This window comes from Strigops habroptila, chromosome 2 (assembly GCF_004027225.2).
Source record: "Strigops habroptila isolate Jane chromosome 2, bStrHab1.2.pri, whole genome shotgun sequence".
NCBI lineage: Eukaryota > Metazoa > Chordata > Aves > Psittaciformes > Psittacidae > Strigops > Strigops habroptila.
Window position 1 is genome coordinate 1,138,063 of NC_044278.2, and position 11,740 is coordinate 1,149,802.

The 11,740-nt window shown below is 37.9% G+C and overlaps 1 protein-coding gene across 20 annotated transcripts in view; it reads left to right on the plus strand.

Moving 5' to 3' along the window:
- Positions 1 to 11,740, plus strand: part of ROBO2 (roundabout guidance receptor 2) — a 1,090,001-nt gene that overhangs the window by 1,044,047 nt on the left and 34,214 nt on the right. For 14 of the 20 annotated variants that reach the window (XM_030471544.1, XM_030471547.1, XM_030471537.1 and 11 more), the window contains 3 exons: positions 2,029 to 2,310; positions 2,672 to 2,797; positions 7,241 to 7,397. In XM_030471544.1, the coding sequence (XP_030327404.1) occupies positions 2,029 to 2,310; positions 2,672 to 2,797; positions 7,241 to 7,397 (565 nt within the window). The remainder of the gene's footprint in view (positions 1 to 2,028; positions 2,311 to 2,671; positions 2,798 to 7,240; positions 7,398 to 11,740) is intronic. The other 6 variants (XM_030471548.1, XM_030471541.1, XM_030471551.1 and 3 more) reach the window with 1 other exon arrangement.

Below are 11,740 nucleotides of genomic sequence, written 5' to 3' on the forward strand. Positions count from 1 at the left end.
TCTGAGTACTTGAGAGATGAGACATTTTGCTAGTTTTCACTTTTGTGCGTCTGCAAAGCCAACACAGACAGCTTGAGCTGGACTTTCTTCATTTTGTGCATCAAACAGAATTTGTTTACTAAACTTCAATCCACTATACTTTGACAAAACCGGTTGTGGAAAGGAAAACATTCCTTGTTGTGAGTGAAATGCAAGAAAGATAGGGCTGCGCTTGTTTCTCACATCTCATGCTATATTTGCACATAGATGCTTCTATGACTGTGTGCTGCCCCTAGAAAGCACATTGGATGTGTGCGGAGAGATAGTAATAACCTGATTTTGAAATATGGCCTGTAGTTTGCATTAACTGGTTGGGTTTTTTTTTGACTTACATTTTATCTGCAGATAAAAGTTAATACTATTAAGGCATTTTAAATACTTGATTGTGCCCATTTCCCTGTTGTTGTTGTTGTCTGCAAGAACAGATCATAATGATAGACCCAAATTTAATATCTGTTTCTGCAGTCTCTCTACTGAGCACTTGTTATTGCCATATTTATTGTTAATATTATGTTGTTGCCCTGAGACTGCAGATGTTATTAGGATCCATATTGAAATGTTTGTTATTGCACACATGAATGCTGTAGAAAATAGTTCCATGATCTAAATGTTCATCCCAGGGAAAAACAAAACAACCCAAATCCCGTAAAAAACAGTGTGAGGGAGCCATGGTATTGTATCAAATTGCTGGAAAAGTCTTGAAACTGAGAGAAAAACTTTATTCTGTAAGGTACAAAACCCATTTCCAAGTCTGGAACTGAACCTAAACTCTTGTCTAGGTGCAAGAATCATCTTTTTCTCTCTGGGCTTAAGGTATATAAAATGTCGGTGATGCCTGGAATGGTATCTGAGTATCCTCGCTATAGGAGTACGCATTATCTCAAGTGCGATCTAACAGCTGGAATCTGTATCTGCCATTCAGCTATCGAAAGCAAATGGCCTATAAATGATGCATTTTTCTAACAAGTGAATTCCAAAATGGATTTAACTTTTCAGAGTTTAGATAAGTTGTAAGAATTGTTCCATTTGATATATTGACCTCTGAGACAGCAAGAAAAGGGTTATCTGCTGAGCTGTGGTTCTCCTTGGGACATCATGCCAGTCATCATTAGATTCTTCACACTTCACTAGTCTCAGCTTCTAAATCTAGTATTCCACCAGCAAAGGTCACTACAATGTTTAGTAAGGAGAGAGATTGCCAATCTAACCGATTAAAGGTACAAATTGCGCTGTGTGATAAGATTCAAAAGATGTAGAAAAGTCAACAGATATTTAGTTAAATATGCTGTACTATTTTTCAGGTAAATGTACTGGAGTACTTGAGCAAGCTGTTCTCCAATATCAACACTGCTTTGCCATTTTAAGAGACTAATCACTTAAATCCCTTCAAAATAGCAGATTTTCTTACACATAATGGGAACAACTTGGCTTTGTAAGGTTTTTGTTTTGTTGAAAAGGAGAAACATACTAGCTAATGTCAAAAAGAAAATTAGATAAACTGGTGCATAAAACTTCAAGGAAGTCAAGGTGATGGCCTTAAAAAATCACTTTGAGAGCTTTGGCATCCATTTAACAGTTTTGCTATGTATTTGCTAGGAAAGTTTCCTCTGCAGTTTGTATATTCACTCCTTTCATCATTTTCCTGAAGCCCAGACAGTTTCATTGCTTCTGACATAGAGTGAACAATTGAAAACATTCTTCAATAGAGAAATATTCCGAACTTCCTTTTCACAGTTGAAGGTATGGAAAAAAAAAAAAAAAAAAAAGTTGGTTTTAGGCAGTGAGACGTGAAGGACAAGTGGTAGGCCTGTCACAGATGCTGATAGTTTGGCGATGGTTGTACATCATCTTCCCTTCGTTGGCTCATGGACCTGTCTCAGCTGAAATGCAAACGTGCAAAATGACACATTTATTTTTCATCTTAAACCTTGATACTTTCAGGCTTCCTGTGCATCAGTGATTTGTTTCATTCCCCTATGTTCACCACAGATGTGCTGCCACCAGTGCCAGGGCAAGGAGATAAAACTGCTACTATGCTTTCTGATGGAGCCATTTACAGCAGCATTGACTTCACCACGAAAACTAGTTACAACAGTTCCAGCCAAATAACGCAAGCTACGCCATATGCCACCACCCAGATATTGCATTCCAACAGCATCCATGAGTTGGCTGTCGACTTACCTGATCCTCAGTGGAAGAGCTCAATTCAGCAAAAAAATGACCTGATGGGATTCGGTTACTCTCTCCCAGACCAAGGCAAAGGCAACAATGGTAATTACAGCTCTTGTTTTCCAGAGCCCTTATATGTACATCTATGCATGAATTAGAAAATTCTTTTTAGTATGTGAGATGCTGTTCATATTTACCATAACTAATGCTTACATGCCTTGCATGCGTGCTGAACCTCACCACAATCACAAAGTGTATCGTTCTGTGCTTTTAACACTCTTTGTCCTGTGCTAATCACCAAGCCATCTGCCTTCCATTAGGCTAGGATAGGTATACATTTAAAAGAAAATGAATTAAAACTTGTTGCCCCACCACATCTGATTGCTAACTGCATGTGTTGCATGTGCTTGTGCTGTCAACTAATCACACAATGCCACTGTGACCTTTGCCGTTTAACCCTTAGCCTTGCTTTACATCCCTGACTACCGCGTGGCTGAGGGATTGGCTAATAGATTGCCACACAACCAGTCACAGGATTTCAGCACCACCAGCTCCCACAACAGCTCTGAAAGGAGTGGCAGCCTCTCAGGTTGGTTCCACCACCGTGGGTGGGTGAGGGACGGAGGGGTCTCGGTCAGCAGCTCGCCAGGGAGGTGGAAAACCTCTCATGTGCGCTTTGCTGATAGGAGTGAGGGCACCAGCCCACTGGGACATCAGCAAGCGGTGTCACGTTGACCTCCACTGAAAAAGAAAGCCTTTTGCAAAACCTGTTTGGAGATAATTGGAGAATCCTCCTGCCCAGCGCTTGTTGGTGCAACTGCAAACCTTGCCTTGTCACATCCCTTCCCTGACAGCACAGTTCATGGAGCAACTATATTCCACATCAGTCCTCACTTTATAGATCTCTCCACACTGAACTTCATGAGGAGATGAATATTTTTGTTGAGTTGTTAACAGATTTTCCACTCCCACGAGCTGTTTCTAAAATGCTGTTTTTCAGTGAAGCAGCTCAGAAATAAATGTAGGGCCCTGCAAGATGAGTGGGGTTTCAAAAATTGTGCCAAGTCTGCATAGAAACCAAACGTAGATTTTATGTGTGTGCTGCATGTTATATTGGAAACGTGACACATTTTCATTAAATGAAAATGATTGTAATACATATGGTTTTGTATTATATTTAGACACACCTTTTTCTTCATTTCTTTGATTTTGCTTACTTCTTGCTTACGTATAACTATGTCAATTTTTGTTTTCAAGACAAAACCTGAAAAGCCAGCACTTACAATGCAATTCTGCTATTTCATTTAAGTGAAATATGAGAGTGCTGAAGTGACTTAAATTTCAAATTCATACTATATCTGTAGCCTTCTGAATTTCCACTATAAGTTGGAGCAATTCTAACCATAACAGATCAGCCCTAGAAATGGCTTCTTTATGTCAATTCAAAGGACTCTTCAAATTGAATGTTGAGATTAGAAGCCTATAATCATTGACCCATAACTGAAATAGCCAAATGAGTTTGCAGGTCTTGTGTTCTTATAGGGAATATTAGCTGTTTTGAGTGAGATCAAAAAATAGGTTTGTGGCATTGACGGAGAGGTATCTGGGAGCTCAGTTCATACGGTTCTTCAAGGAAGGTTCTTGTTCCTTGTATGTGAGATGTATTGGCAAGTAGCTTAGGAAATTGGCTTGCTCCTCTGGCTGCATGGATATGCAAAAATTGATATGCTGAGGTACGTATGTGCCAGTTATCAGAGGGCAGTATCACACTTTAGATGTGTTGACAGCTACAGCTGCCTAAGAATTTTCTCAGAAAATACAGTTTCGTTGGAAAATATCAGTTGATCAAAAGCTGGACTTTGAACCAATACTTCAAGGGAAACATAATATTTTGTGTAGTGTTTTCAGTTTGAAGTAAATTTTCTGACAACACATGAAAACTTCAGGTTAGCCAGTCTTTCTATGGCCAGGGTGCTCCTGTTGTGATCAAAGCAGCTCACATCTGGATGCCCCAATGCTCAGATGAGTGTCAGCCTATTGAACTGCAGAGTCAGTATTTTGCTCTCCCTTGCCCGCTAATTGTGTCTTTAATACAGGCTAATTATGTCTGTAATACATGAGAAACTGGGGGAGAGCTTCAAATATTCTGACAACTAGAGCATCACTGGAGTCAGAGACCAGCTTTGATTATGTAGTCCCCATCAGGGTGAAGGGATTGTTCTCTCACTTCCTTTGTTAGTACCTTAAGTACTACTTATTATGCCGACTAAGTTTCTCTCTCTCTCTCAAATGAATATAATGAGAAATCCTATCCCACTGTGGAATGGAAAATAGCTAAAAAATCAACTGCTTTGTGAGGCAGGGAAATTTTGTGGCTGTACTTTGCACAGCTCTCAGCTTATGTCAGTGCTATGATCTTCAGCCCGACTGGCAAATTCTTTTTCCGGGACCTGATTCATCTAGAGATTTAAAGAACATAATTGAATTTCAGTGTGAGGAGACATTGAAACATCAAGCATCATTGCTATGGGGAGACGGAGGCATTGAAACATCAAGCATCATTGCTATGGGGAGACAGAGGCATTGAAACATCAAGCATCATTGCTATGGGGAGATAGAGGCACTGAAACATCAAGCATCATTGCTATGGGGAGACAGGGCTTCGGTGCAACAGTTTTCAAACACACATCAGGCTTTATGTGTTAGGTTTCACTAGTCTGGCAGTGAAGTAACTTTGCCCATGGGGACAGAAGAGAAATCTCCTCTCCAAGTGTACAGTGTAGGCTACTTTCCCTACCAGTAATGACCTTGGAGTTCCTTTCTTTTATCTCTTCATCTAAACAGTTCCTCAGCTCTCTGTTTCACTCTAATAGCTCCGTTGTGTTTGACCTTTCCCTCCAAAACCCCTCAAATCCAAGTGTCTCCATACTAGTACTCCACACATCCAAGCTCCATTTGACCCATCTCCTAAGATTACCAAGACACTACACTTCCAAAATCTTCCTCTGCACCTGAACTGACCTCTGCATTTCTCATGAGTTTTCCTAGTTTAAGTGCCCCTGCGACACACACGCACACACTCTTATGCACGTGCTTTCCTCCCAAAGCAGCCGCACCTGCCTTAGCTCTTGCTGCCTCCTACTCTTGCTGACTTTTACAAAATTCCCCTCTATCCTGCAAATTACACTTAGCATACTTCCTTTGTACTGTTCTGTGACCCTATTTCTAACTCTGCTTTCCACCATACCTGTGCTTTGAAAGCTTCATCTTCCCTCCAGAAGGTTAATTTATTTGTTCCTTCATTACCACCATTGCTGGGGTTTCTTTTCCATTGATCAAAATGTTCTTTCCCTTTTCAAGAATGCTTCCCTTTCTGCCAGGCTGCAAAAAGGAGGAAAGAACCTGTCTTGCATCCTAATAGGCTCAGTTCACACACAGTGAATGACAGGATCTTGGCTGGACTTACTCTTGAATACTCCAAGACAAGGAAGGCAGAGCTCTGGTCTAGAATTGAGTAGTAGAAAGCAAAGTCTTGTTTGCAATGTACTGCCAGCCAGGCTGATTAGAAACCTTGCTGGACTCATTGTATGTCCATAGCAGCCAGAACAGGGGGTGATAAAAGAAGTCTTGGTTACTTCTGAATCACAGTATCACCTTGTTCTTCCCTCTCCACTCCTATTTTGGTCCAGCTGACATCTGGAGATAACAGTAGAAAGCCACTGTCTCTCAGATGAAAAGTACTGTGACACGATTCTATCTGCTGCTGGAATTGCACCTCCTTTTGTATGTCTCTATGGCATGGCTAGAGCCATGGCACAAGATGTGCCGCCTGCAGTACACTCTGTCACCCTGCCTGTCAAGTCAGTTGTGGCTTTTTTGATTCATTGCTGTTGGGAACTTTTTACATAGGTTTTTTGGGCTGATTTTTATAAATCAGCCAGAGTTGTTAGTGGGTAAGATGGATTAGACTGTGCTTTCTGCAATAGGCAAGTGATGAGTGACTGCCAGCTGGGTACCCCACTGAAAAAACATATGACAAACCATTCTTCCAGCCAAAAATACAGAGGGTTTGAAAACCACAACAAAATGGCAATAAATAGATGGGTCTCCAAGCAGTCAAGGGATTTGAAATCTTGTGCCATTCTTCCTCCTAATGAATTCCTGACAAGAAAAGGAGTCAGGGCAAAATGAAAGAACTGAAACAAGTGGGATGAGAGCTTTCTCTGTAGGATCGCTTTCCCACAAATGCAAGTATCTCAACAGGAGAAGTGGGTACAACGATGCTAAGAGAAGAGAAGAGGGCTTAAGCAAAATGCATTGCTCGCTTCATTTCTACTAGCCTTCTCCATTAAAGTTGTAACATGAGAAATAATACTTCTTCTCCGTAGTGGCACGAGATATTTGAATCCTGTGAAAAAGACAGTCCTAAAACATTGCAGATGACTTCCTGATCTTTTTAAAAATGGAACTTAGTAAATTCCTATCAGCAAAACCCTGTTTTTCTTTGTTTTGACAACTTACACTTGATATTCTGGCTGAAAGGTATTGAGTCTAACGACAAATTTTTTAAAATGGTGTCCTTAACCTCTGTGTTTTCCACGGTAAGAGATGATGTGAAACAATGTTAGAAGCACATTAAATTCTGACATTTGAAATAATTTCCTATGGTCTACTATATTTTAATCTAACAGTGAATAAAAGAAGTCATAAAGCAGACATGAATAAATCAGTGAATATGTTTCTGATACAGCAAAACATGTCTTTCCTTGGTTGTGCACTACTGTGGTGCAAATGGATGGAGTTTTTAAAAGAAGATCTTCAGCAATTATTCAGGATAATTTTCCATTCCACTATTATTTATAACCTTGTAGCAGCATTAGCACGCTGATGCTGATTCTGCTGAGATATAAATACCTCTTCCTGTTTTGGGGCATGCCATCTGGAATCAGAATTCTTTAAAAGAAATGTAAATAGCTAGCTTTATTCCCCATGTTATATCTCTAACATTTTACTTTTCTTTTTGGATTCGCAGGTGGCAAAGGAGGGAAAAAGAAGAAAAACAAAAATACTGCTAAGCCCCAGAAAAATAATGGTTCAAACTGGGCCAGTGTTCCCCTCCCACCCCCTCCCGTGCAGCCACTTCCAGGCACAGAACTGGAACACTATGGGGTGGATCAGCAAGAAGCAGGGTAATTTTTTTTCTTTTTCTTTTGAGGGAAAATATGTGGTTTGCAGAGATGAGGCTTTTTTTTTTCCTTCTTCAAATTTTCCTAAGTGACAATAGTGACAATATTATTCTGTTTTGTTTAACAAAAGAGAAAAAGCGCCTTATCCTAAAGTCCTATAGACTTATTCAAGGCTACAGAGGTTGAATGTTTGAATAGCTTCTCTTGAAGATGGAAGTAAAAGTGACCCTGCTTCATCATCATGTAGGGCTTCTCTGCTTACTCATGCTGAGAAGTATCTCACCTCACATGTAGCTTAATTGTATTCTGTTGGGACTGCTTGCACATGGTGGGACTCGGCGCGGATAACGATGACATAATCTGGTTCCTTGTATTTTTTGACTACTTTGATGTCTAAAAATATTAGAGCCAATAGAACACCCCCCCCCCCCCCCAACTGGATTAATTTTAGAAGATGAAGCAGTGAATAATGATCTTCTTATTGGCTTTTAGAAGAAATTTCACAGTTGAGGAAGGCATGCTATTTATAAGCCTTTAAACAACTCTTGAGTTTCTGGAACCTTACACTTCTTGATAGCTTAAACTTGTTCTCAAGGACACAAAATCACACAAAAAGCACTAAACGAGAGGAAAGAGACATTTCCTACACAGAGAACAATTATGGAATGCTTTTTATGAAGTGAAATTATGACATACCAGGTTATCAAACTCTGGAGGAGAATCAGAGTATGTAGAAGAATAGTTTACTGTGGTCAGCTCTGTTGGAACCTTTGAGAATCATTGTTCTGTCAGGGACAAATTTCTGCCTGTTTAAATAAATGGATTAATCAATATTTCCTAAGGACGAAACATATGTTTTAAAAGTCATTGTAATAGCTTTAGTGAGTAAAAATATTTCAAGTGTTATCTCTTCTGGAAGCATGAATTGATCATCACTATTTTTATAATGAAACTTAGAAGAATTAAATATTAATATCTGAATTTATACCAAGTCCTGCAGCTCTCAATATGAATAATAACTAACTGTGTAAGTCAGTGTAATTCCTTTTAAAATGAAGCTCCATTCAGGCTGTATTAGAGTTAGACTTTAAAACAAATATAAGGGAAAATGAATAACCTTACTGATTGTAAGTGTTGTTTAAATCTCAAGGCAGAAAGTGCATGTAATCATTGTGTTCTGTATTCTGTTACAAAAAGCCAAAATAAATTTAAGATTATTTATTTCCCCTTATAATATTTGTCTTTATCACTTAAAACACATGTGCAGCCCTTTCACTAAAATAATTATGCTGTAGAAGGCAAACAATTTGGATTTTCTTTCAGGACAATGAAATAGCATAAAAGGCAAAGGAAAATACCTTCTAAAGAAATGCCTTGTGACTCAGGGCTTGACTCCTCTGTTGCATAAAGTATTTGTTATTTAGCTGGAAGCATTGATGTTGGTCACCAAGATAACACTGTTTATTTAAGGATAAAGGTAATCACCATTCTTACAGGTTCCCAACAATTCAGACTTAGTTTTTCCTATGGTTATCTTTGGATTACTCTTTTCAGGGTTGTTTTTTTTTTGTAATATCTCATTAATAGTGGTTATAACAAGACCTTCTATTGTGCATTCTACCAAACATAAAAAGAAGCATTGAAGGTTAGACGGTATCAGTCTTGAGCTACAGTAATTTGCAACCAGCTTTGCTGAACCCAATGAGTCTGCCATGCCCATGCTTCCTGAGGATGTATCCAACAGTAGTGGTCATTTGGTATTCAAGGGTTGATCTTGTTTCTGTGTTTTTCAACATGCTAAAATCAACTGAAACATAGACTGCATTCCTTATGTTGTCTTTTTGACATATTGGGTAAAAAAAAAGAAGCTAGCAAATTTCGTAAACTGTTTTGGTTTTCTTTATTTGCTTTGAGGCATACTATGTATGACAAGTTCAATGTGTTTTAATTTAAGAATTAATCACATGCAGATGTAATTATATTGAGGATTACAATTGAAAAATGAACTTCCAGTCAGAAAAACTAAAGGCTTTAATAAAGTTCTTACAATGTGATATGAAAGGTGAACTTTTAGAGCAATAAAACAACGAAGTTGGCATCTAAACAGAACTTATTTTTCTGTGTTCTTGAATTCAAGTGAGTTTCATTAGCATGAGTATCCCAAATAAACTAAACAGTTTTGACACCTTATTTTGCTTACTAGAAATTAACAGTAGTGCCCTATTGACTTACAAATTGTAAAAGAAAATCCCCAACAGCAGCAAGTTGAAAGAAAATTCCCCTAACTTACAAGGAAGAAAAAAAAAATACACTCTTAGTTCTCTCTACCATCTTCTCCCCAGAAGAACTGATGTTTGCATTTACCTCCATTTTAACATGAATTGCAACACACAGAAGGAAAAGTGAACATGTTAATTCAAGCAGCCATTTTATTTAATATGGTAGCTTTTAGGATGTCTTAAACTCCTAGTTTAAAAAGTCTGTTTTTCTGCAGAAAGTCTGTTTATACTGTTGTTTTCCTGGCAAGCTCTTCCCCTTTTTTTGTGGTCTTCTAGAAACTCTGTGCTTGTTCCTTGTTATTTTCCCTAATTTTCTATTATGTATATCGCAGTCTTTGAAGTTTCTCTTTTCCTTTAGTAGCTCCCAACGAAGGATGTTCCTTTCACTTTACAGAAAAGGTGCTTTTGCTTGGTTTTATCTAATAAACTTGACAATAAGGAAATGCCTATTATTTACTCATTATCACCTATTTATATTTTTTCACTGATCATACGTATGAGCTTGAGCCAACTTCAGTAAAGGCAGTCCTCATATTGTTATGGTTGGTTATTTTTATTTCTTTCTATTGATTACACCTTAAAATGGAATGTTAGCTGCTGGATGTCCAGAAAAAGTAAAGAAGATAATACCTTTTACTTCAAAAAGTCCTTTCTGGCAAGGCCCAGAGAGGGGTGCTTTCTTTGTGTAATGAAACACAATTGTTCCAGAACGTGCCCCTTATCTATCAATCACCTCTGTTTTTTATTTTTAAGAAAAAAAATTATCAATGTAACGAACCAAGCTTTTTAATAGCTAAATATTACTACAGAATAAAAGTGTCGAGAATAGAATAAAAATTGTTAGAAACATAGAGTTATGTTTGTTAATCAGAACTTATTAGGGACTTAATTAGAATGAAATTACAATCAGAGGTCCCTAGTGAAGTTAAGGTGCTTTGATTTTAATAGGAAGTACTTGAAAAAGGTTATATTTTCACCAAGTTTATATATTCAGAAAACCAAAAAGAACATGGGTGTGACCAATATTCACTATGCTGATTCCAGAAGTTTCAATAACTGTATCATTTATATGAGGTGTAGTTACTGCTAGCTTTTTCTTGAAGATACTGCTTATCTTTTTTTATTTTGTAAAATGTAGGTTAGAACTGGTGGCTTTTCAGACATCTTACATTATAAAGACAAAGCTTCTTGTACCTGAAATCTTGAATCTCAATGTCCTGAACTTCAGGCTTAGGCTCTTTAACATTTCGAATAAAATCTAGGTAAAGGTACGGTACTTGTGCAGAATCTTTTTACTAAGAAATCTTTTTCCTAAGAAATCCTTTTACTATCAAGCTGAACATTTGGGGATTTGAAGCAAGTAGGGTCAAAAGGTGAGCACATCCAAAGTTCTTTTATGCATTACTAAAAAGTCACTGGGGAGTATCTTTCTGCCCTGTCCCTTTTAAAGAAGAAACCATTATACCAAAGCATGAGGTTGAGAGAGTAAAAGTAAGTGACAGAACTGTTGCACTGTACATTTTTAGCAGCATGAGTTAGGATGGTCCCTTCAACCTTGGCTGGCAATGTCATGAGTTAATATTGCAAGGTAAGACAAATTAGAGTTACTCATAGCTCAATCGTCTCCTAAGGAATCGGATATGTACCATAGAACATTTTCTTAAATCTCTGTGTTATGAAAATCATAACCATCAATCACTCAAAAGCTCCTAAATGCCAAGTGTTAAGATGCAGTATTTATTTGTACCTCTGTACATATATGTATGTTTGTGTATCTATATATGGTTATATCTAGATATAAAGTGATATGAGCCATAATTACAAGATATCTTCTACAGACTTTTGGATGATTAAGTCAGGTTGTTTTAGCTATTCTGAATCTGGACTTTTAAATACAGACTACAGACCTCTGAATAAGGAAAAAGTAGTTTAGTTAATTTTAGAAATCTTTGGGTTTTGCTTAAAGTCAATGTTCTGCTCATAATATGGGTTTCAAAGCTTCTCTGTCTCAGTGTTCCCAGCCTTTTGTAACCCAGCTTCACACCTAATAAAATTGGCAGTGATTCG